The sequence below is a fragment of the Trachypithecus francoisi genome, unplaced genomic scaffold, assembly GCF_009764315.1.
Source record: "Trachypithecus francoisi isolate TF-2019V2 unplaced genomic scaffold, Tfra_2.0 Lachesis_group5, whole genome shotgun sequence".
Classification (NCBI taxonomy): Eukaryota; Metazoa; Chordata; class Mammalia; order Primates; family Cercopithecidae; genus Trachypithecus; species Trachypithecus francoisi.
Genome location: NW_022681470.1, coordinates 93,213,421 through 93,238,284, shown reverse-complemented (window position 1 = coordinate 93,238,284; position 24,864 = coordinate 93,213,421). Strand labels below are relative to the sequence as shown.

The window sequence follows — 24,864 nt, the reverse complement described above, 5'->3', positions numbered from 1 at the left end:
TCAGGAGGATGGGGAGGAGGTTTTACCTTCTTCAGTTCTAGAAAGTGCTTTCCAAAATTTTATTTTTTTATTTGTACCTGCCTTGTTCCAGAAAACATGGAAGGTGGCTTCCTAAAGTCTTAACTGGGATCCCCCCTCTAGCCTAGGACCCTCCTCCCCACACCTCAATCCACCGAACCATCCATAATGCACCCAGATAGGCCCACCCCCAAAAGCCTGGACACCTTGAGTACACAGTTATGACCAGGACAGACTCATCTCTATAGGGAAATAGCTGCTGGCAAACTGGCATTACCTGGTTTGTGGGGATGGGAGCCAAGTGTGTGGCCTCTCGGCCTGGTTAGCAAGAAGCATTTGGGGTAGGCCTAGGTTAGTCGTGTTAGTTCTTCCCTGTGCTGAGCAGAGACTTCAGGAGCACCAGAAATGGAGCCAGGTGAAAGGACCCCAACACCTCCCCGCCCCAACCTTTGACAGAGTGTGGGGGCATCTTCAGCCTGGACACGCATGCATCTCCCCTCTCAAGACCCTCAGCACTTCCTCTACTCCCATCAAGAGCCCCCTCACGGTCCCTCTCACACTCTGCCATTCCCCCTAGACACCCCTCCTCTCCTCTGCCCTCTCTCCTGTGCCCGCTCTCCTCAGCCCCTGTTGGTTCCAGGCTGAGATGTGTCCCCACCTGATTAGGCCCAAATCTGGGCTCCTCCTCAGCACGGGGGCCTGGCCTCTGCCCCCTCCAGGGCAGGGTCAGGGATGGGGCTTCACTGTTGTTTGGCCTGAGTACCCCCCTCCAGTGGGCCACCCTGCAGCAGAGGGCATGTACTGGGGGCCCGAAGCAGGGAGGCTGTGAAAGCAGCAATGATGAGTAGGTTCCCGGCTACAGCCAAGACCAGTGTGGCCACTGTGCCTGCCAGGCCCAGGGCAGGTTCCTGTGTGGCCAGCCAGGCTCTGCGCGATCCCATATCAGCCAGCACTGCCTCCAGCTGGAAGTGGGTGCCCAGCACTGCACAGATGTGGAATAGCTGGTGGCTGTGGCCTGTGGAGAGGATGAGCAGGTCAGAGCCACACCTTTCCCAGTGCAAGTCACCCCATTCTCTGGGCCTGCTACTCCCCTATTGAGAACAAGAAACCCTGACTCCCAGAGTGACTGAAAGGAGTGAATGAGCATTTGTGCATGTGGCCCCAGCACACACTACTAGTTTTGCTACCTGAGAAGTGGCAGGTGGAGGACCCTTCCAGTGATGCTCTCATTAGAGGAAGACAGGGAAGTCCCTCCTATAATTTGCCTCCATCCTGCGGTTGTAATACCCATTTACTCAGTTCATTCTGTGCTCTGGGAAGCCATCTGCCCCTGCCTCTTCCCGGGCTGGGCCAGGCGTGCCCTCACCGATGTAGTCAAAGCGTCCTGGTGCCAGCCTTTCGGGCAGGTGGGAGGCGAAGAGGAAGCCAGTGAGCAGCGCACAGAAGAGGTGGTAGCCATGGCTGGTGCTCAGGGCCTCCTGCCCACAGCTGTGGCCCCTGCCCCAGCACAGCCCGAGCTGGCAAAGGAAAAGTAAGACTGCTGGAGAGGGACTCGGGAGCCAAAACATAGGGAGTGTCTGGGATCTGGTGAGGATGCAGAGCGAGTGGGCACAGCTAGGCAGGGTGCTGGACCAGAAGAGAGGCGGCTGGGCTGAGGCAGGGACTGAGGGGGCAAGGCTGGAAGTGGGCACCTTGAGGGTCTGGACAGGAAAGCAGGTGTCTGGGCAGGGGCCCCAGGCCTCCTTACCCGATAAAAGAGTGGGAGGTTGTCGAACAGGAAGGGATAGGCGAAGGCTGCTGTGCGGAGAACCTTACTGAGCCCAGGGCTTTCCAGCTCCAGGAAACTGGGAGGCGGGAGGAAAAGGCTAGTCACCATCGCTGTGCTCAGGGTAGGGGTCAGGAAAGGCAAGAGGACTTGGGCAAAGATGGAATATCAGCACAGCCTGCAGCTAAGAAAACCCTTAGGGCATATGACCTGTGTAAAGGACCACATCTGTATGTGGGGATAAAGACATCTGCCTTTTATGGTGGCTTGTGAGAATTAAAGGAGACAGCATGGGTATGAGCATACAGGGTCTGACAGAGGAAGTTCTCAGTACATGGTCCCGATGTCACCCATGCTGTTTGAGTGCAGCGAGGTGTGTCGTCTCCTGTGCCTCCGCCTTCCCCGTCCCCACCGGAGGGGCCTGGGAACCCACCGGGAGTAGCAGGAGAGGCCGGTGCACAAGAAGGAGTTGAGTGCGGCGGCAGGCACAAAGAACTGGTGCAGGCGGCCGTGCAGCCAGGAGGCCGGCATGGAGTAGGCGGCATAGGGGAAGGCGCAGCCTGCGGTGAGGTGGGGGCGTGCAGCTGAGGCCTGAGGGGCACGCCCCTATGTCCCGTGTACCACCCCTCGACCTGCTCCGGGACGCCGCGCTCCCGCGCCTGTCCGGCTCACCCAGGCTGTAGAGGCTGAGCGCGCCGTAGTCCAGGAAGTAGCAGATGTGGCGCGCGCGGGGCGACATGGAGCTGAAGGTGTGCGCGCAGCACGACGCGAAGGGGTAGAGGCAGGCGGGCAGCAGGAAGACCAGCAGCGGCCAGTGGTACGGCTCCGCGCGGAAGCCGGGGCCGCCCGCCAGGGCCAGGAGCCGCCACAGGAAGTACCTGCGGCGGGCGCGTGCTCAGGCCGCCGCGGACCCCCGCGACTGCCGCTGCAGCCCGTGGGCCTGGACGGTCCCTGCCCGCCTGGGTACCCCCTCTGAGCTCAAGGCCGCGGCCTGGGGCAGAGCCTCCCCTCACCAGGTGGGCAGGAAGTGAGTCCAGATGTTGACCGTCTCGTTGGTCATCTGGAAGGAGCTGAGAACACAGTCCAAAGCCGAGCTGGTGGGGCGGCGGTAGCCAGACATGATGCCATCTTCCCAGAACACCTAGGGTAGTGGTGGGAGAGGAGGGGCGTCACTGTGCCCCAACCCTTTCCCTCCATTTGAGATCTCTGGAAGCAGGGTCAAAGAGGCTGGGCTGGAGATCAACGTGGCCCCCAAGCCAAACTAAATCTGATCTGATCTTAGCACAGGTCCCAGCACCCATAACCCGCAAAACAGATGGGAAACCGAAGAGCCAGATTGGGGTGGGGTGGGGGTGGGGCGCAGCACACAGGGCGCTCTGGGGAAGGGGACTCAAGATGGAGGGCCACAAGCTTGTTCCTCAGAGAAGAGAGGAAGAGCCTCACACTGGAATGGGAGAGTAAGAGTTCGCCTGCAGGAGGGGCTGCCCCAATAGCTAAAAGAGAATGTCAGCCCCCTAGTCAGTCCTCTAGGGAATGGGGGTTGGTGGGTCAGTGAGTGGAGCCCCTCACCCGGGGGACCTGGTGGACTTGAAGAAGTTGGGGCAGCTTGAGACTGAGCATGGTGGCCTGGCACCTCCACGTTGACCTAGAGACAGAGCAGGGGATAGGGGATCAGATATCTGCCCCCGTCCACAGGCCCCTTTCACCTGGGTTCAGCCCCAGGATGGGCAGCACGTGTGGGAGGCAGATGGCACCCTCCCTCCTGGAGCTGCTTCCTTCAGGCCCAGGGAGGCTGGTCCACCTTCCCCAGCCCTTGCACCACTTAACTCCAACCCCTGTTCTCCTTGGGGCATTCAGTCCCCACACTGAGGGGCTTGGCGGCCTCAGCCCAGCATGGAGTGGTGGGGTCCTCCCAGCCGGGAGGCTGCCCCAAATAGCGATCCAAACCCCCAGGCTCCCAGTTTTTGTCTCGGGAAGAATCCTGACTCCTGGAGGCCAGCACAGAGACAGCCCGAGTACCACTCCCTGCCCCACCAGAATGTGCTTCGCCCACAGTGCCCGAGCTGAGCACAGAACACTCTTGGCACTCAGAATCTCTGGAGAAGCCAGACGCCATCAGGTGGGACAAGGAGTTAGGGGGATGCCTGGCTTTTCTCTGAGAACTACACTTGTGCCCCCCAGGAGAGTTTTGGGGTCCCTGCCCCTCCTGAGCCCCATATCCCTCAGCCCCAGACCTGTGCACTGCCTCCAGGTGGCCGCGGCTCTGCTGCCCTGCTGGCCTCTCCCGCACATTCCTTGGCACAAGTGGAGGGGCTGGGCCAGCTGGGCAGGCGGAGCTGCCCCAGGAGGAGGACTAGGACACTCCCCCCACCTCCCCAGGCCAAAACTTTGCAGCAACTCTAGAGCCTAGTCCCTCCTCTTCCTGCCACCAGCAATGCATCCGTGTTTTTGCTGCATGCACTCTAGGGCTTGAACCAGCAGTCACTCTCCCAGCCTCTGCCCCTGAGATGGGTGCTGGAGACCCTGCTGGGCACAGGGCAAACCTGGCCCTAGTCCCTGCACTCCAGCAGAACAAAGATGGATGAGGGCCTCCCAGGGTATCCCTTGCTTGCTCCCACAAGTGGGATGGGGGAGTTCTCCCCTACCCTGAGTGTTGGCCCATCTATCTGGGGAAGGAGTGAGGAATACACTGGGGTCTAGCTCCCCTCACGGTGCCTTCCCTTAGTAGTAGGGTTTGGAGATCTCTGGAGTGGGGTGTGTGCAGTTGCTGTGGAAATGGGGGAGGGACGGCTGGAGCAAGATGCTTTACCTCTATTTCCCCAGAGAGGTGGTGTCAGAGCCCCAGAAGGTGAGCTTCCTTACCCAGAGCTTGGCGGGTGCTCCTAAGCTGGTGGGTCAGCAGGCCCAGGGCTCCACGGGCGGAGTCCGAGGCTGCTGCCAGCCAGGCTGATGGAGGAGAGGGGCCAGGCCTGGGCGGGGAGTGGGGAGACAAAGGGGAGCCAGGGAACAATCCCAGCCTTGTCCAGCCTCCAGGGAGCAGCACGGGGTGGCCCAGCCCCATTAGCAGGCAGCTCACTCGGCCGCCTGCACACAGCCAGCTCCTCCAGCACAACCCAAACTCCCTGTGCTGACTGGCTAGAATAGGTTAGGGGCCCAAGCCACGATGTGGCCACGGAGCTGTAGAGTCCCCCTGGCGACTCAGAGCAGTTTTCCTGTTCCAGGTTCTCCCAGCAGTTGAGGACAGCTCTGCCTTAGACTGGCAGAGGAACCCAAATCCCCAAATGCGGAACCTATTTTCAGCAGCCATCTCTCATCATGCTTTGCTGCCTTTTAGCACCTGGTGCTGGGTAGGGCTCACAGCAAACTGCCTTTGGTAAATGTTGGTTCTACCATGTGGAATTCACCAGGCTCACCACCTCCCCATCCACACCCTGAACACAATTTGAGGTGCCAATCTTTGCAGGACAGGCACTTGAGGACTCAGAGGCTGGTTTCAAGGCTCACCTCCCCACCCCCTTGAGGAAGAGGACCCAGTTGGTGTCAGCGAACCAACCCCAGGCAGTGATGTTGCTGGCAGGAGATTTTCACTATCACCCCTGCAAAGGCACCGCCTCAGTTTACAGGGTCAAGGAGCTTGACAGTGTCTATCAAACCATCTCCAGGGCTTTCACTCAAATTGCCTGCTTCTTGTTCTGTTCCATCCACTTCAAAGAAGTCTTTCCAAAATGCATTTCAGGATGCCATCTTCAATGTCCCACCTCCCCATGAAACTTCTGTACAGACAGGCACCAGGAGACAGGGATTGGGCTTGGGGGGGTTTATTAAGTGATGCTTTAGTCTCAGTCTCTGCCAGCAACTAGGAGTGGGGCGACTCCACTCACCCCAGGATTTCCCAGACTTGCTGCTTTACAGTAGAGAGGCAGGAAGCCAACTATCCTCTAAGCCACAGCTTGGGAAGCTAGGCTAGTGCTGGGGTGGGGGCAGCAGAGCTGAGACCCTCCACCCCCAGCCCCCAGCCTGTGCTATCCTCCCAGCCTGAGGGGGAGGAGCTGAGGCAATCCTGGCCACAGCCTCCCACACACAGCCCTGCTCTTGGTGCGCCATTCACTGCCCTGAGCTATTCATGATCTCTGCTCCCACATATTCACCTCAACACTCCAAAAGCCGGCGCCACACTCAGCGCCTTCAGATCTTTAGTCCTGGGGAGGGCAAAAGGGGGGACAGAGGGCCTCTGATTGAGCAGCTTCAAGGGGCCTCTCCTTTCTGCTACCCACTGAATGCCAGCCCCTTGTCTTCAGCCCTCCCTTAGATAGGAAGCGGGGTGGTGGCCTCAGACTGCACCCCCTTTCTTCTCTTCCTGACATCCCATTCTGTCCCAGCACAGCAACCAAGAGCACAAAGCACAGCACCTGTGGGGCTGGTGGGCACAGGAGCCCATGCTGGCACAAGCCAGATTGCCTGCAGCCCTAGGTGGGGCCTGCTCCCTGCCCTGGAAGCTAGACAGAGGGAGACAGAAAGCAGTAGTGGGGCAATGGGATGTGCAGCCCCTGTGGCAGGAGGAGGAGCACACGAACCCTGACCCTGCTATTCGGTGCAGGCCACACCAGGCCTTGCTTCTCTAAGAGCCCTTGTGGTTGGGCTCCAGAGCTGCCTGGTCCCCAGAAAGGGGGCTGAAAGGATGGGTGATCCTTGAGGAGGGAAAGGGTCTGCAGAGAATCACTCAGACACCAGGTATTACCCGGCTCTTCCCCCAAGAACTGGAGGGTCCAAACTCCTGGCCCCAACCACTCTGCATCTTGGGTGAGGAAGAAGGGCCTCTTCTGCTGTTCCTTCCCCTCAGAGATCCAAGAACCCACTCCAGTGAAATGCAGGTACACATGCCTGCCACCTGCCCCTGGAGACAGCAGGGGAGCTGAGGCAGGAAGGCTGGCCAGGGGCCCACAAGACTCTCCTAATCCAAGCACTTTCCTCGCTTTCCTAACGTCTTGGCAACAAAGGGACCCCACCCTCCCAGCCGGCTCCTGGGCCCTCCCTGCAGCCTCTGAGCAGCTAGGCCTCCCTCCTGTGTGCGTGCATGAGTCTGCGTGTGGTGGGGTGACTACAGGCGCTGGTCCTGGCTGCCAGGGAGGGCAGGAGAGATCTGGAGTCAGCCCCACTGCAGGGCCTGGGAGTCAGTATCAACCAATCTCCTTCCACTGCTTGTAGAAGTCCAGAACATTCTTGATGTCCACGCTGGCGTGGGCAGCGGCCTGCAGGGCTGCCTGTGGAATGGGAGAAGGAAAGATGCAGAGGGTCTGACCACCTGAACTGAGGAGCAAATCATTGAGACACTGGGGAAGGAGTGATGGAAGAGAAAAAGACAGCTATGTGGAGGGTCTGGGGATGGAGTCTGCTCTGGTACCTCATCCCTATTCCACACCATCCCCCCACCTCACCCATGACCCACCTGCATGGGGCCTGAAAGCACGCTGAGGTTGTCCAGTGGAAGGCCTGTGATGATGGTCACCATGCCGCTCGGATCCTCCTCACCTGCCCCCTGGGCCAGAGTCAGCTGTTTGCAGCTGTCCAGGATCTTATAGAGAGTCCTGGGGATGGGGGGTGGAGGGGAAGATGGGCCAAGACCCAGCATTAGCACAGCCCAAACACCAGGATCTCCAGGGGACAGGGGACAGGGGCAGCTAGGGGCAGCTTGGGGCTGGAAGGGCAGCGAGCGGCAGTGGGCCCTGGAAGCTGGCCCTGGAGACACTATGGGGAGCTGGCAAAGGTGCGATGAGGCAAAACACCAAGCCTGAGCATCGCAAGGCCCGAAGAGGCTGATCTATCTGCAGAGGAAAAGCTCAGATACTGGGGCAACTTCATACTCCCCACAAGGTGAGGCCTGCAGGAGGGCCCTGGCAGGCTACGTGTGGAGCCTCAGAATTCTCCAGCCCTACCCGTTCTCCCTAGGAATGCTCATGGAGGAGCAAGGCAGGTGGCTTGACTGAGGTTCTAGGGGTGAGGGCTAAAATGTTACCAGGCATCTGCATCCTGCCTCTTCAGCTTATGCCGCTCAAAGCTCTTTCCCACCTCTTTCTGGCAGCGAATGTACCTGCAGAGGAGATGTGCGAGTGGAGGTCAGGAGCAGGGGACTGGCAGGACGCCTTACATAAAGCAGTCCGTTGTGGCTCTGGGGGCCTGGTTTTGCAGGTGGGGGTGGGGAACATGTCTCTCCCACCACAGCTTTGTTTGGAGCCATTCTTAAGTGGCTTCCGGACTGCTGGGCCCCGCCCACTTTTTCTCCTGATAACATCAATTATTTGGTTCCTCTCAGGGGAGGAGCTGAGAGGGGAGAAGCAGCAGATGCTTTTCAAGTCAGGGCTTCTGGAGACAAGGTCCAAACAATCAGGCCTTGTGCAGCTTCCTGGCCAGGCAGAGCAGATGCAGAGGAGGGGGTGGGCCAGCTAGCAGGGAAAAGGAAGCTTTCTTCTTATTCCCTACACCCTCTGCCTAGTCCTCCTCTGGCCCCAAAGGCCAGAAGGGCAGGCCTGTACTGGCTCAGCATCTGCTACATGCTGCCAGCTGCCCCTCCCTGGCTGGCTTCAGTCTCACCACTCTCTCAGCCCAGCGGGGAGGTGGGAAGCCCCTGGGCAGCCTGGAAGAAGGCCCTCACACTCTGAGAAACCTAATCACCTGTCCCAACCCTAAAGCAGGATAAATTCCTATAAAGGAGTTCACAGTCTAAAGCTGCGGGAAGGAGGTCTGCTCCCTTCTCCCCAGTGGGTGCTGATCACAGACTTGTCGCAGAGGAAGGACAGCAGCTCAGTGCTACCCACAGGGCTCCTGGCCTCTTTGGTCACCCTCTATTTCAGCACCTACAACCTTGACCTCTGATTATCTCTGGTATCACTCCCCAGGCAGTGAGCTGACTGTGAGTAGAGATGGGTATGTATGTGTCTTACCTATAGGGAGCAAGCGGCTCATAAGCATGTGTTGTCCGAAAGACAGACCCAGGGCTCAGCACAGGTCCAGCCAGACCTGCACTCACCTGTTTCCTTTTTTAAACTCTGCCTCCAGGTACCGAATCCCATCCCGGGCCCCTGGGTGTTCCTTCTTCAGCAAATCCAGGCCATCGATCACTGGTGGGCAAGGTGGGGGTAGGAAAGGACAAAACAGATAAGCTCAGACTGCTGTGACAAGGGGCTCTGGAGGAAGTATCTGAGCTCACCTCAGTACACTCTTCAGGCAGAGAAGGGACCCTGGCTCCAGAGAGGGCTCCCAAAGTTCTCTGAAAATGTGACCTTCTTCCAGCAATATACTTGGCAATTTACCAAGTGCTTTCACATTATATTCACTTACATTTTCTGTTTCTCCCAACTGTCTTGTGAGGCAGAACAGGGATTGTTATGTCCATTTCACAGATGAAGTGACGGGTTCATAAAGGTGGTAAGACTTGACCAAGGTGACTGTGTATAAACTGGGCCCAAATAAGGTCTCCTAATCCCAAGCCCAGAATCTCCTTTAGCCATACTCTATCTGTCCCCTTATCTCTCCAATGTACTTACCTGTCCTTGGGATGATGACAATGAAGCGGCCACTGGTGGCCAGTTGGCGGATGACAGGGAGATGGTGGCAGAGGGCCTGGGTGTCGGGGACGAGGTAGGGAGACATGGCTGACTGGGCCTTGGGCTGCTGCAGGCTGCCCTCCAGCTGAGACACTTCGAGCTGGTGAGAGAGGGCAGGGTGGGCACAGCTGCGGGGGACCCCTGCAGCCGGGCTGGGGGAAGAGTGGTGCTCAAGGTGGCTCTTATGGGGCTCCTCCTGTTAAGGGGATCAGAGGGCCCTTTCTACCAATGGCTTTGGGGGGAAAGTAGACAGAAGTAAGAGTTAAAGAGAAAGGGAAAGAGAGAAGTGAAGGCAGAAAGGAGGCAAATGGCTGAGTGAAGAGTGAGTAGTAAGGAGGGTGATCTGGGAGAAGTGGAGGGACACAGAGGCAACAGAGCAGGGGGACTGCAGCGGAAGGGGGAGACCTGCCAGTAAGGTTGAAGCAAAAGCTCTACCAAGTGCAGAAGCAGCACTTGGGCCCTGATTTCCTACCTGAAGTCGTAGCTGAGCCATGTCTCTCATGAGCCTGTTCCGACGAGCTTCCTCCTGTGCCTATGAGGGAAACAACGAGCTGTAAGGAACTGGGTATATATTCCCTTCTCCAGTCATCAGGAAGACCAAGAGGGTTTCCTGGGGTCTCAGTGTGACCTCATGCAAAGTCACTCTCTAGCACTGCTGCTAAATGAGGGGAGGAGAGCCATGGAAGAAAAAATACTCTTCTGCTGCACTCTGAACACTTCCATTACCAACCCGATGCAGGTCATGATGTTCCAGGCCCTGCAGGGGACGGGGAGCAGACAGCCATGTGCTGTTGCCATGCAGGACATCACCTGGCTGTGCCTCAGGATTCAATCTCTGCTCTTCTCAATCTGGTCTCCCCTCCCAGGAGATCCTACCCAAGAACTTCCTCACCTTCTACCCCCATCCACTTGCCAACATCTTCCAAATCTGCAGATTCAGCCCAAGCCTGACCATCCTGAGTTCCAGATCCACACATCCAACTGCCTACTCAGCAGTCCCATCTGCTCCTCAGAACCTGCGTCTCTTCCTCTAGTGTTTCCTAGCTAAGTAAATAAACCACCGTCTGCCCAAGTCAGAAAGCTCAGGGTTGGCTTTGAGTCTTCCCTCTCTCTCAGCCTCAGAAGTTATCAGCTTCCCTGTCCTGTCAATTGTGCCTCCTAAACAGCGTGCAAATCCTCCCACCTCCACTGTGAAACCCTAGTCTAAGCCAACACCTCTCCCTGACTACTGTAACAACCATGTACTGGTCTCTGCCTCTAATTCAATCCCTTTTCGCTACCTACAACCAAGGCAATCTTTTAAAAACCATCTGATGCCCATTATAGCCCTACCTAAGTCTTCTGATCCCTTTCCTCTGTATTCTGGGTAAAGTCCAAATTCCTTAGTATGGTCTAAAAGATGAGGTTAAGGATGGGGACTTTATCCTGTAAGATATGGGGGGCCACTGAAGACTCTTTTTATTATGTTTTTCCTTTTTTTTTTGAGACAGGGTCTCACTCTGTCACTCAGGCTGGAGTGCAGTGCCATAATTCCCATTCACTGCAACCTCTGCCTCCCGGGCTCAAATGATCCTCCTGCCTCAGCCCCCCAACTAGCTAGGACTACAGGCACATGCCACCATGCCTGGCTAAGTTTTGTATTTTTTGTAGAGAGTGGGTTTCACCATGTTGCCCAGGCTGGTCTCAAACTCCCGGGGCTGAAGCAATCTGCCCGCCTTGGCCTTCCAAAGTGCTGGGATTACCGGTATGAGCCACAGTGCCCGGCCCACTGAACTCTTTGATGACCAAAGTAGCATCATCAAAGTGGTGCTTTAAAATTTTAATCTTGGCCAGGCGCGGTGGCTCACACTTGTAATCCCAGCGCTTTGGGAGGCCGAGGCAGGCAGATCACCTAAGGTCAGGTTCAAGAGCAGCCTGGCCAACATGGCAAAACCCTATCTCTACTAAAAATACAAAAATTAGCTTGGCGTGGTGACACATGCCTGTAATCCCAGCTACTTGAGAGGCTGAGGCAGGGAAAATTGCTTGATCCTGGACAGCAGAGGTTGCAGTGAGCCGAGACAGAGCCACTGTACTACAACCTGGGCGACAGAGCAAGACTCCATCTCAAACTAAATAAAATAAAATATTAACGTTGGGGCCAGGCACGGTGGTTCACACCTGTAATCCCAGCATTTTGGGAGGCCGAGGTCAGGAGTTCGAGACCAGCCTGGCCAACATGGTGAAACCCTGACTCTACTAAAAACACAAAAATTGGGGCTGAGCACAGTGGTTCATGCCTGTAATCCCAGCACTTTGGGAGGCTGAGGCGGGTGGATCATGAGGTCAGGAGTTCGAGACCAGCCTGCCAACATGGCGAAATCCTGTCTCTACTAAAAATATAAAAATATAAAAATTAGCCAGTCGTGGTGGCATGTGCCTGTAATCCCAGCTACTCGGAAGGCTGAGGCAGGAGAATCGCTTGAACCCGGGAGGCGGAAGTTGCAGTGAGCCAAGATCATGCCATTGCACTCCAGCTTGCACAACAAGAGCAAAACTGTCTCAAAATAAATAAATAAATAAAAATACAAAATTAAAATTAAATATAATACTAATCTTGGGGTCAGGCACTGTAGCTCACGCCTGTAATCCCAGCAATATGGGAGGCCGAGGCAGGAGGACTGCTTGAGCTCTGGAGTTTGGGACCAGCCTCAGCAACACAGCAAGATCACATTTCTACAAAAAAAATGTATTTTTTTGTTTGAAAAATTAATCAAGCCTGTAGTCCTAGCTACTCAGGTGGCTGAGGCAGGGGGACTGCTTGAGCGTAGGAGTTCAAGGCTGCAGTGAGCTATGGTCGTGCCACTGCATTTCAGCCCGGGTCAACAGAGCAAGACCCTGTCTCAAAAAAAGAAAAAAATTCTCATTTTCATCATGAGACAACATCACACAAACCCAAATTGAGGGACACTATGAAATAACTGACCAGTACTCTTCAAAAGTGTCACATCAGGAAAGAGAAGGAAAAACTGAAAACTGTCAGAGATTGCATGAGACCAAGGATAGATGACAGGCAAACATACTGTGGGTCCTGGACTGGATTACAGAGAGAAAACAGACATTAGTGGGAAGACTAGGGAAAGAGGAATAAAGTCTACAGTTGCTCCAGCCTGGGCGACAGAGCAAGACTCCATCTCAAAAAAAAAAAAGAAGAAAATAAAATAAAATGTAGAAAGACAAAGGAACACTCCCAAGAATGGAAAGTATAGTCAATGGTAGAGCCAGGGCTCTGGAGTTGGACACACTGTGGAGTTCTTTTTTTTTTTTTTTTTTTTGAGACGGAGTCTAGCTCTGTCGCCCAGGCTGGAGTGCAGTGGCACGATCTCGGCTCACTGCAAGCTCCGCCTCCTGGGTTCCCGCCATTCTCCTGCCTCAGCCTCCCGAGTAGCTGGGACTACAGGCGCCCGCCTCGTCGCCCGGCTAGTTTTTTGTATTTTTTTTTTAGTAGAGACGGGGTTTCACCGTGTAGACCAGGATGGTCTCGATCTCCTGACCTCGTGATCCACCCGTCTCGGCCTCCCAAAGTGTTGGGATTACAGGCTTGAGCCACCGCGCCCGGTCACACTGTGGAGTTCTTATCCTGGCTCTTTCTGCTGCTTTAGAGACTTAGCTTCTCTGTAGGCCAAGTGGGCACTAGGATTTGTGGGGGCTGTAGTAGCTCCACTCTCAACCCCCTGCAGAGTCCTGCACAACAAAGAACTGTCCTGCTCAAAGTGCCAAGAGTGTCCCCTTGAGAAACAATGTATACGAATGGAAGCAGAAGGCCAGAGCCAGGTGAGAGCCATGTTCTCTTGCTCTCTCTCTCTTTTTTTTTTTTTGAGGCAGGGTCTCACTGTCACCCAGGTTGGAGGGCTGCGGCAAGATCTTGGCTCACTGCAGCCTCAACCTCCTGGGAGAGTCATTTTCTCACAGGCCCTGTGGGCAAACTGGTAAGCAAGGGAGGCACCACAAACTTTCCCTCTTCCCACTGCAGAACTCAAGCCCATGAGTTGCTTTAGACTAAAATGGTAATTGTGAAACCCCTTATTCAAGAGAAGGGGATGGGGGCAGTTGTGTAAAAGTCCCCCCAGAGAACTAGTGCAGGTGAGTGGGATCAGCCTGGACCCAAGAAGAGGGAGCTGTGCTAATCTGAGACTGACATCACCAACCCAGCATTTCAAACAGATGTGGGCCTATGTGTTCCTCAGAGGGAAAGCCTACCTTCAGAGGTCCCATCAGCAGGTACTACAGCCCCCGCAACTCCTAATGCCCACTTGGCCTACAGAGAAGCTAAGTCCCTAAAGCAGCAGAAAGAGCCAGGATAAGAACTCCACAGTGTGTCCAACTCCAGAGCCCTGGCTCTACCACTGACTACTTTCTGATCTTGGGAATGTTCCTTTGTCTTTCTACATTTTCTTTTCTTTCTTTTTTTGAGATGGAGTCTTGCTCTGTCGCCCAAGCTGGAGTGCAGTGGCACGATCTTAACTCACTGCAACCTCTGTCTCCCAGGTTCAGGTGATTCTTCTGCCTCAGCCTCCTGAGTAGCTGGGACTACAGGCACCCGCCACCATGCCCAGCTATTTTTTGTATTTTTAGTAGAGACGAGGTTTCACCATGTTGGCCAGGCTGGTCTTCAACTCCTGACCTCAAGTGATCCACCCACCTTGGCCTCCCAAAGTGCTGGGATTATAGGCGTGAGTCACAGCGCCCAGCCTACAGATGGAGAATGGCAGCACCTACCTCACTGGGCTGCTGCAAGGGTTAAATGAGATGTCACATGCAAACCAGGCTGTGCACAGAGAAAAGCTCATGATAAACGTGACGACAACACTCCTCTGACTGGGGATAAGCCCTTTGGGGTAAAACCCTGTGACTCAAGCAGAGGAGGAGGCGGCCCCAGCAAGCAACATGGCCTGTGTCTAGCTTGGCCTGTGGAGTCTAGCACCACATGAGAAGGGCTTGCAGGTACTCCCTGCCCCCACAGGAGGAGTGTCTGCAGGAGCTTTAGGCTAGAGGAAATGCCTGCAAAAACTAACATTTTTTGAAGCCGTCTAACTTCCCCATAATTATTTTTGTAACCCCCCCACCCCCGCCACCCCATGTCTTCCCCTATGGACTAGCAATAAAAGCCTTAACACAAAAGGTTTGTTTTTAACAAAATGTGCTTGTTTATAAGACAGTAAGGAAGGGAGTTTCTGGGGAGCTTTTGCCCCTTTCCAGCCAAGCAGAATGCCCACAAGAAATGGCACTCAGACAGGGTGGGGAAGCTGCTGGCCCTGGGATGGGTGGAAAGGAAGAATGTGGAGGAGGGGATTGGCTTGAGATGAAGAAGAAACCCTGAGGGGTTGCTGAGACACATCATACTTCCTGTGCCACACACTAACACCCCAAATGTACTGGTGCCACTTAGCTCAGGGTGGTGTGTTGGGAAACATGCCCAGAGCTGTGCAGGCCCCACTGTGAAAACCAGATTGTTGCCCACAGGAGAAAGGACGGTCTTGTTCACTGCTGTAACCCCAGTGCCTAGAATACTGTCATGTCTAGCACAAAGTGGGTTCTCGATAAATATTCGTGGAATGAATTTCTGGATGGAAAAGAGGTAACACAGGCCACTTTCCATCCTTTGGGGCCCCTGTGGGATGGGACCATGTCTGGGATGGGAAGGTTCCTTCATGGCCCCTTATACCAGGAGCCCTCCACTCCCTTCTGTTCCTCAGTCTTTATCCCTCTTGAATGAAAGGGAATAGAGGGAACATTTGCTAAGCACACACATGCTCTATAAGACAATGTGCAAGGCACCTCATATCCACTATTATTCCATCTTCAAAAAACTCCATAAAGTGGATTCTATTTGTTCCCACATAACTGACAAGGAAACTGGCTTGGTGAGGTTAAGTGACTTGATCAATTCATAGACTAAGAGGTGACAGAGATGGCCTCAACCCCAGGTCAGTCTGGGTACAGGTCTTGAGCTAGGCAGCCTCTGCTCAAAGCCCCTCTCAGACCAGGCATGGTGGCTCACACCTGTAATCCCAGTACTTTGGGAGGCCAAGGCAGGCAGATCACAAGGTCAAGAGATCAAGACCATCCTGGTCAACATGGTGAAACTCTGTCTCTACTAAAACTACAAAAATTAGCTGGGCGTGGTGGCACATGCCTGTAGTCCCAGCTACTTGGGAGGCTGAGGTAGGAGAATCGCTTGAACCTGGGACCCGGAGGTTGCAGTGAGCTGAGATCACGCCACTGCACTCCAGCCTGGCGACAGAGCGAGACTCCATCTCAAAAAAAAAGCCCCCTCTCAGTCCCTGTCTATCAGTCCCATCCCTTAGTTCCTCCCAGGCCTCCCTCCCAAGCCTTCCCTCCCCTCTTCCTAGGCATGTTACTAATGTCCTTCAGATGGAGACCACCAGTGGGTCTGAGCCTCTTGCCCTGGTTTCTCAGTAAGCCCAATGGGAGCGTAGCTGACAGGGAGGGGAAGGCCTGACTCACCATTCGGAACTGTGCCTGGGCCTGCTGCAGCAGGCTCTCCTGCTCAGACTGGGCAATGCTGACGAAGATGCCAACCTCTGGGTTGAACTGCAGGATGCTGCCTTGCAGGCGGGCGATGAAATGACCAAAGCTGCGGATGCAGCAGATGCGCACCACTGACTGTGGGGAGATACAGGAGCCCAGCGCCGCTGAGCAGGGCCCTCTAGACCCACCCTGCCCTCCAGGACCCCCCACTTCCTCCCTCCCACCTCCCTGCTGGCCCAGCCACCTCAGCAACGAGGGCTCTAGGGGAAGACTTGCTGTCTATGGGGTGGAAAGGAGAAACACTAAGGCCCAGAGCCTCTAACTGCCAGAAAACAAGTAGGTACAGCAAGGAAACTCCTAGGAGAACCAGAGAACCAGGACTTGGGCTAAGAAACAAGAGCAAAGGGCACTGGGCTGGAAGTGAGGAGACCTGGGTTCTAATGCCATCTCTCTCCTAATGCTTCTCACATGCTCCAGGGGACCAAACTAGATCACATTTTCCAATTTTTTTGAGACAGAATCTCGCTTTGTCACCCAGTCTGGAGTGCAGTGGTGTGATTACAGCTCACTGCAGCCTCTACCTCCTGGACTCAAGCCATCCTCCTGCCTCGGCCCCCCAGTAGCTGGGACTACAGGCGTGCACCACCATGCCCAGCTAATTTTCGTATTTTTTGACAGAAATGAGGTCCTGCCATATTGCCCAGGCTGTTCTTAAACTCCTGAGCTCAAGGGATCCACCTGCCTTGGCCCCTCAAAGTGCTGAGATTACAGAGGTGAGCCATTGCACCTGGCCCCAACTTATTTTTGTGGTCAGTAAAATCCTTCTTCCCTCTCAAATAAAAATCTTATGTAGAACTCTAAAATATAAACCAGAGCCAAGCAGCTCTGGCTGGAGAGGAGGCAGCCAGGTGGTTCATGTATGTCAGGACCGGGTGGCCTGTCTGCTTGGCTTCCCTCTGCTGCCCCCAAATGGCCCATGTGGTGATGGAGCTTTAAGGGTGAAAGTTGCTGGACTAAGGGGGCAGCACATTCCCTCCCAGTTCTAACTTCCTATGATTGTTTGATGTTCAGCTCAGAGCAGGCTGGGCCCAGAGTTAGAAAAGAGACTGATAAAGATTTCAAAGCCCTAGTAACTATTTGTTCTGCCCTTTACAGAAGGCAGAGAAAGGAGGGGGGTGGTTGTTCTACAATAGTAGAAACTAAGAATGGCAGACCTTTAGAAGGACATCCTGCCAAGGCAGGAAAAAAGCTAAAATGGCTCACTGAATGAAGAGGAAGCATAGCCTGTAGCCCCAAGGACACTGTCCCTGTCTGGGTGGAAGAGGGCATCCTGCCCCCTCCCTCCCCAGACCTGAACCCCTGTTTGCCGCTGTGTGTGACTGACAAACAGCTGTGGCATAAGAAATGCTATCCTTACCTCCTCTAAGGTGCTGAGCAGGGGCCGATCCGTGTCAAAGTTAAAGCGTCTGTGGGCAGCTCGGAGCGGGGGCAGGTTACGAAGAGCCATGTCCTCCGGGAGCAGAAGGCTAGAGGGGAGGTCAGGCAGTTCACAACCTTCAAGAAGATCTTGGACCTCAGGACACAAGGCCAGGCCTGGGCAGAAGAAGGACACGTAAGACCATCTGTTCTGTGGGAACTTCCAGTCAGAGAGACACAGCCCTTCCCTTTGGGAATTATCAGGCTGATGAGACGATGAAACAGGACATATCCTGGGACAATGGGGAGAGATGGAGGGAGTGAAGGAAAGAGAGATGGACACATAAGAGCCAGTCAGGCAGAGCAGAGGGGCTCAGGAAGAACAAGGATGGCTCAGGTTAGGAAGGCTTCCTGACAGAAGGGACAATTACATTGGGATGGAAATGAGAGGAGGGGCTCAGGATGAATGAATAGCCCTTGGCAAGTCTTAAGGGGTAGAAGCAGGTGGAGTTTTCCAGCTGGAAGGTGGTAGGAGGAGATGAGCCAGACAAACAAACTTGGTAGATCAAAGTCAATTCTCAATGACCACAGGCATCAATGCAACAGCAGCAGCTAGGTCTGGCTCCCAGGGCCCTCTCACTCTGCCCTTACCTTCCCCAGGGAGCACACTCCCTTGCTGACCAAGTCACCTGCCCACAGTACAGCAGTGTTGGGGTGGGAAACTGGAGAGGCCTAGACCACACAATGACTGTTGTGTGTTAGGGAGGCTGGCAGTGAATCCCATTAACCTCCTTACCCCAATGGCTGGGTTATGGGGAGGCGGGATGGGCTTAGTAGGGCCATTGAGAGAGAAAAGAAAGGAGGGTAGTGCCAGGAACCTACTCACCAGACTCCTGGAGTTCGCCAGCAGCAGGCAACAGATTCAGCAACACAGACAGGCGGTTCCACAGACTTTGAGAGCTCTGGGGAGAGAAGGGAGAGGAGGCCTTCAGCCAGAGATAGTGGTGGAGAACAGCAGTGAGCAAGGAAAGTACCACCATGGAGGATCTGGCCTATGTTCAGAGGCCTATGGGGGTTTGATTTAAAAACTAACAAAAAGGCCGGGCACGGTGGCTCAAGCCTGTAATCCCAGCACTTTGGGAGGCCGAGACGGGCGGATCACAAGGTCAGGAGATCGAGACCATCCTGGCTAACACGGTGAAACCCCATCTCTACTAAAAATACAAAAAACTAGCCGGGCGAGGTGGCGGGCGCCTGTAGTCCCAGCTACTCCGGAGGCTGAGGCAGGAGAATGGCGTAAACCCGGGAGGCGGAGCTTGCAGTGAGCTGAGATCAGGCCACTGCACTCCAACCTGGGAGACAGAGCCAGACTCCGTCTCAAAAAAAAAAATAAAATAAAATAAAAAAAATAAAAACTAACAAAAAAAAGCCTGGGCAACAAGGCAAAAACCTTGTCTCTAAAAAAAAAATACAAAAATTAGCTGGGCTGGCTGGACATGGTGGTTCATGCCTGTAATCCCAGCACTTTGGAAGGCCAAGGTAGGCAGATCACCTGAGGTCAGGAGTTGGAGACCAGCTTGGCCAACATGATGACACTCCATCTCTACTAAAAACACAAAAAAATTTAGCCGGGCATGGTGGCAAGTGCCTATAATCCCAGCTACATGGGAGGCTGAGGCAGAAGAATTGCTTGAACCCAGGAGGCGGAGGCTGCAGTGAGCTGAGACTGTGCCATTGCACTCCAGCCTGGGCAACGAGAACGAAACTCCTTCTTGAAAAAAAAAAAAAAAAATTAGCCAGGCATGGTGGCATGTGCTTGTAGTACCAGCTACTGGGGAGGCTGAGTTAGGAGAATCACTTGAGCCCAGGTTGAGGCTGCAGTGGGAGCTGAGGTACGCCACTGCACTCCAGCCTGGGCAACAGAGTAAAACTTTGTTTCAAAACAAAACAAAACAAAACAAGCCACATTCGGACTGGGCACAGTGGCTCATGCCTGTAATCCCAGCACTTTGGGAGGTTGAGGCAGGCAGATCATTTGAGGTCAAGAGTTTGAGACCAGCCTGGCTGAGCTTTTTCACCAGCTGAATACTTCACGAAAGGAGAAAGCAGGGCAGGTGCGGTGGCTCACGCCTGTAATCCCAGCATTTTGGGAGGCTGAGGTAGGCAGATCACGAGGTCGGTCGGGAGATCAAGACCATCCTGGCTAACACAGTGAAACCCCATCTCTACTAAAAATACAAGAAATTAGCCAGGCGTGGTGACGCCTGTAGTCCCAGCTACTCAGGAGGCTGAGGCAGGAGAATGATGTGAACCCGGGAGGCGGAGCTTGCAGTGAGCCGACATCACTCTACTGCACTCCAGCCTGGTTGACAGAGTGAGACTCCATCTCAAAAAAAAAAAAAAAAAAAAAAAAAGGAGAAAGCAGCAAAACCACAAGGACTTTCTGGATCTTGGTAGTAGGAAAAGCCAGGGTGTTAAAGGACGTTGCTTCTCTACGTCTAGCAGTAACCTATCCTTCCAGCCCTGCCATGTGCCCATACTGGAACACCTCTCTGGGGATGTGACTCAGCATCTCCATCTTCACCACACTTCCCTCAGTGACTAATGACTAACTGTCATCAGACATAAGCACAGACCCAAGGGTGCACCTGGCCCTGACCCAAACCCTCTCATCTAGGGACTGGGGCGACCCACAGGGAAGAGAGTCTTCCACAGCAGGGCAGGAATGCCCCTAGAAGAAAACATTGAACAAATGCCTCTGGGAATTAGAAGTTCAAGGCTGACACTCTGAACCTGAGAAGGAAGGGAAAGCTACCATGGCCCCACTCAGCCTCCATGGCAGCTGGCTTGACAAGAGCTCGGTCCTGTTGTGTGATTCTCCTTAAGCTGTTTCCCCTGCCTAGTACATCTTCACAACTCTTGTCAGAAGTTGCCATCTCTTCTGTCACTATCCTCTAACTCAGTGCTCTCTCCCTTCTCTGGATTCTTTGGTATTTATCAAGTTTGGTCCTTGAACACGTACTTCTACCAGCATTACTTATAATGGCCGACATTATGCCCAGCTTTGGGAATACAAAGCAAAATAAGCAGCTCACTCATTGTTCCCCGGCCACAGGCTTTGTGAGGGCCAAGACCATGCCTAATCCTTCCCTGTCAGAGCATAAGGGCCCAGTACAGATAGGTGCTTAATTGCTTGGCAATAATTCTTGCCTTGGCCATCTGGGGGGATCCTCAGGCCCCATCCTGGCTCATCCCCTCCTCCAAGACCCTGGGACCTGACAGGGTCAATGGAGTGGACTGACACACCTGTGCACACACGATGATGAGGTCAGGATTGGTCCGAAGCCAGTCCAGGAAGACTTTCACAGCAGGAAGCAGGCCTTCAGCCATCAGGACCTGAAGCTTCTCCTGGATGCTGCGCTCATTCCGACAGGAGCGTCCACTGGACTCACTCCCCTCCGACTCAGAGCCCTCCTCAGAGGCTGGGGAGTGTGTGAATGGAAGAGAAAAAACTGGGATAAACAAGAGACATTTGGCAGCAGGCCTTAGCTCTGTGCAGGGAGCATGCTTCCACCTGGCCTGGGCCCTTCCAAGGAATTCGGATATGAAAAATCTGGGGAATCACTTACAGGCTGAATCACTTACAGCTCCTTATTCAATTTTTCCAGGCCCACTAACTCTTGTTTTTTAATCTCCTCCAATTCATTTTACCAAGGTTGCTTTTTAAGTATGGTGCCTTTTAAATACGATTCTTACAGACTCAAGTAATTTGTGATGGTGATCTACAGCTATTCATTCAACCAGGATTTATAAAGTGCCTACTCTGTGCTGGAAGGCAGGGCAGACAATTAGAAGGGAGCTACAAGGGAGGGAGAAAAGCAAGGGGTATGGTTTTAAAAGAGTTACTTTCAATTCCTAGCTCTTCTACTTTGCAAGTGAGAACACTGGGCAGGTCCCTTCACATCTCTGAGCATCAGCTTCCTCATTTCTGTCATTCGCTCAGTCATTTGATAGTTCTTAAGTCCCACTCATGTGCCAGGCACTGTGTTAGTTACTGGGGATACAGCAATAAGTAAGATATATTCTGTCCTGCCCTCAAACAGTTTGGACTCTAAATGGGGAGACAGACAAACCAACAGGCAACCTCACCAGAGTGGGAAAGGACTGGAGGCTGCAGAGGTCCAGGTGGCCACAGGAAGCAAATCTAACATACCCTTGAAGGAGTCCCAGACCAAATAAATGACTTTTAAGCTAAAATCTAGCGGGGCAAGTAAGAATTAGCTAAGTGACAGACTGGGAGCAAGGGAGGAAAAGCATGTGCCAGACAGACAGAACACTATGTATAAAAGTTTGGAGGGGCTGGGCATAGCGGCTCACACCTGTAATCCCAGCACTCTGGGAGGCCGAGGCAGGCAGATCACCTAAGGTCAGGAGTTTGAGACCAGCCTGGCCAACATGGCGAAACCCCGTCTCTACTAAAAATACAAAGATTAGCCGGGCATGGTGGCACGCGCCTGTAGTCCCAGCTACTTGGGAGGCTGAGGCAGAAGAATCGCTTGAACCTAGGAGGTGGAGGCTGCAGTAAGCCGAGATCGTGCCGCTGCACTCCAGCCTGGGCAACAGAGTGAGACTCTGTCTCCAAATATATATATATATATTATATATATATTATATATATATATATATATATATATATTATATATATATATATATATATATATATTATATTATATATAATATATATATATTATATATATATTATATATAATATATATTATATATTATATATATTATATATATATATATATATTACAAACACACAAATTAGCCAGGCGTGATGGCTCATGCCTGTCATCCCAACTACTCAGATGGCTGAGGCAGGAGAATCGCTTGAGCCTGGGAGGCAGTGGTTGCGGTGAGCCAACATTGCGCCACTGCACTCCAGTCTCAGCGATAGGGTAAGACCCTGTCTTTAAAAAAAAAAAAAACAATAAAAAAACTTTGGAAGTAAAAGACAGCCTAGAGTAGGGATGACAACTCTTCTACCACAGGACTGCTATGAAGGTTAAATAAAACAACACCCTAGAACAACGCAGGGTAGCCTTAACAAAGAGTTGCTGCTACTAAATGGGTACTCTCTTTGCAGGGAAGATCCTCAAGAGAGAAGTCTCACTCTAATGCACCTGCCCTGATGAGTAACAGATGGCACCGGGGAAGGAAGCTGCAGCTGCAATTGTGCAGGGAGGAAAGCCCCAAACCCACAGGGCAGGGTGAAGTAAACAGAATTAAAACCAACAAATGGGTTGGGAGCTGGGAATGAGGAAGTGAACAGGAGAGCGGATCCTCAGGAAAAAACTCATGGGCTACACCATAGGCAGAGGGCCAAAGGTAAGGGCAGAGATGAAAGGTCATTCACATACAGAGGAAAGTGGCCTCTCTGGTGAGTGTCTGTGGCATGGAGGTGCGAACCAGAACAGGATGACGAAGTGGTCCAAATACCTGGCTCTGAAGGCTTGTCTACATCCCCATTGACACAAGGCCTGTGGCTGGCCGAGGTATGAGGGTCGGTGGTGGGCTGGAGGAGCAGGTTGCTAAAGGTGGGGGCCAGTCGGAAGCAGCGCTTAGTCTGGAACATCTGGGTGGACATGGCTTGTAGATTGCTGGCAATGCTAGCCTCACTGGGGCCCAGTGGGCCATTGAGGGAATCGGGAGCCTCTGATCTGCCCTGAGGGGGCTCCAGGGTTGGTGACCGTGTCCCCTCCTCTTCCTCCATATCTTCCAAGTCTGATCGGGACTCCTGGCTATTCATCTCCGAGTCTGTTTCAGCATCAAAGGCCGTTCCCCCACCTTCAAGACTCTTGTCAGAGCCACTGTCTGATCCCTCACTGGCCCGGGCTGAGTCATGGCTTGAGTCCGATTCAAAGCCTTCACTCAGGTCACTGTCATCACCAGCTTTGGGTGGGTGGCGGCGACGGCGGAGGCAGGAGAGGCGGGAGAACTTACGGCTCTTTCTGCCCTCACCCACTTGGGGTACTATAGGAGGAGGCTCAGGATCTGGCTCCTCCTCTTTCTCCAGAGGTTCCTTGGACTCTGGCTCATCTGTGGAAAGAGGAAGGTCAGGTGGAGCCCGAGGAACAGGTGGAGCCTGGATGCTGGAATGTGCTCTCCAACACCACTTCCCCCCAAGTCTGTGTTCCTTTCCTTCATCCCCATGCTCCACTCCAATCTTTCCATAGTGATGACCTCCCCCATTCTCCCACCTGTGCCATCACTCTGGAATGCCGGGACAGGATTCTCGCCCTCTTCCAGCTCAGCTTGCAGCCGTATGTTGACATGATTGACAAGGTGGGAGAAGAGCGCCAGGGTGAAGGCAATGGCTGCACTGTACTGCTTAGATCCTGAAGTTAGGAAAGCCAGGCATTAAGGGCCTCGGGCCCTGATGGGGAGTAGGCACCATTAATTCCAACTACATCTCATCTGTTTTCAACTCTTCCAAGGATCCAACTACTCATCAAAGATTCTTTTTTTTTTTTTTAAACTTTTTAGAGACGAGGGTCTCACTATGTTGTCCAGGCTGAGTCTTGAACTCCTGGGCTCAAGCAATCTGCCCGCCTTCGTCTCCCAAAGTGCTGGGATTACAGGCGTGAGGCACTGTACGTGTCCTATTATTCTTTCCATAATCTAGAATGTAACATCTCACCTTGTGCTCCTTCAGATGAGCATATCCTTTTGTCCCATCTCATCCTTCCTGGCTTTGAGGTTCCTCCCCATACCTCAAGAACTTTCACATCCAGCCCTATCCCTCCTTACCTCCCAATCTTGCTCTGCATACACGTCTGCCAGAAAGGCTTCCAGAATTGCCTAAATGCCTCTAAGAGCAAGGTCTGAAATTCTGTCTGGATCATCACTAAGTATCCTGACCCTCGTCTCTGCATAGGCCCTGGCCAAGGGTGTGCATATTTATGGGAGGCGGTAAGGAGAAGGGGGAAGGAAATGTGCTGTTGCTTGTATTCAATTACCAGGAGCTCCTTTAGGTTAGGATCCCTTGGCCCTTACTCGCCCACAGCCAAGCAGTGACACAGGAGTAAAGAGGCTGCTTGTGGAAGGAACTTTATGCATGAGGAGCTGCAGAAAAGGCGAGTGAGGATCCCTGAACCCAGTGGAAGAGAAAAGAGGAACATAGGGAGGGTTACCTGCTCTCTCCAAGCTGTGCACACACATAAGGCAGATGATGACCATTTGAAAGATAAGAAGGTCCGGGAGGAAAGCATATCCACTCTCATAATCCTCCTCTTCCTCACTGGCCAGGCTGAGGTTGGGTGAGGAGGGCAGGTAGAAGAGGCAGAGGTTGAAGTCCTCCAGGACTGACTGGCAAAGTGAGGTCAGCTCTGAGTCCATGGAGCTACAGAGGGGCAGGAGTAACAGGGGAGGTCAGTGGTGGGGGCTGGGGAAGGAGAAGAGCAGGGAATACAAGATTCAGAGAAAGGACTATGGGATGCTGCAGGGGAGACCTGAGAGCACAGCAGGGAAGCG

General features: G+C 53.5%; 2 protein-coding genes across 7 annotated transcripts in view; both read right to left on the bottom strand.

The window, feature by feature from the left end:
• Positions 1-45: 45 nt before the first annotated feature.
• PAQR6 (progestin and adipoQ receptor family member 6) lies at positions 46-5,426 on the bottom strand. 6 transcript variants are annotated; one of them, XM_033195523.1, is made up of 8 exons: positions 4,646-5,426; positions 3,353-3,428; positions 2,797-2,924; positions 2,456-2,661; positions 2,217-2,343; positions 1,766-1,862; positions 1,314-1,535; positions 46-1,033 (listed from the first exon to the last, which is right to left on the bottom strand). In XM_033195523.1, the coding sequence occupies exons 2-7, from the start codon at positions 3,401-3,403 to the stop codon at positions 1,314-1,316; spliced, it is 831 nt and encodes a 276-aa protein (XP_033051414.1). In that variant the 5' UTR covers positions 3,404-3,428; positions 4,646-5,426; the 3' UTR covers positions 46-1,033. The 6 variants fall into 6 exon arrangements, with proteins under 6 accessions (XP_033051414.1, XP_033051412.1, XP_033051411.1 ...); XM_033195521.1 differs by having other exon boundaries at positions 1,385-1,535; XM_033195520.1 differs by lacking the exon at positions 1,766-1,862 and having other exon boundaries at positions 1,385-1,535; positions 2,217-2,661; positions 4,018-5,426.
• Positions 5,427-5,585: 159 nt separating this feature from the next.
• The window catches only part of SMG5 (SMG5 nonsense mediated mRNA decay factor), a 37,313-nt gene continuing 18,034 nt past the window's right edge, over positions 5,586-24,864 (bottom strand). Inside the window, exons 10-22 of the mRNA XM_033195512.1 lie at positions 24,525-24,733; positions 23,592-23,729; positions 22,831-23,430; positions 20,638-20,813; positions 18,218-18,293; positions 17,333-17,508; positions 15,892-16,050; positions 9,857-9,916; positions 9,325-9,484; positions 8,808-8,898; positions 7,797-7,871; positions 7,230-7,368; positions 5,586-7,044 (exon numbers count right to left, since the gene is read on the bottom strand). Of these exons, the coding sequence (XP_033051403.1) occupies positions 6,961-7,044; positions 7,230-7,368; positions 7,797-7,871; positions 8,808-8,898; positions 9,325-9,484; positions 9,857-9,916; positions 15,892-16,050; positions 17,333-17,508; positions 18,218-18,293; positions 20,638-20,813; positions 22,831-23,430; positions 23,592-23,729; positions 24,525-24,733 (2,143 nt within the window). The 3' untranslated portion in view covers positions 5,586-6,960. The remainder of the gene's footprint in view (positions 7,045-7,229; positions 7,369-7,796; positions 7,872-8,807; positions 8,899-9,324; positions 9,485-9,856; positions 9,917-15,891; positions 16,051-17,332; positions 17,509-18,217; positions 18,294-20,637; positions 20,814-22,830; positions 23,431-23,591; positions 23,730-24,524; positions 24,734-24,864) is intronic.

What these genes read in the sequence shown, in the direction of transcription:
- PAQR6 (XM_033195520.1), bottom strand. Translation starts at nt 3,403, where the DNA reads ATGCTCAGTCTCAAGCTGCCCCAACTTCTTCAAGTCCACCAGGTCCCC. An exon ending in AAGTCCACCAGGTCCCCCGG is followed by an intron (nt 2,925 to 3,352) that starts GTGAGGGGCTCC and finishes CCACTACCCTAG; the next exon opens with GTGTTCTGGGAAGATGGCAT. An exon ending in GGCCTCTCCTGCTACTCCCG is followed by an intron (nt 1,536 to 2,216) that starts GTGGGTTCCCAG and finishes TTCCTTTGCCAG; the next exon opens with CTCGGGCTGTGCTGGGGCAG.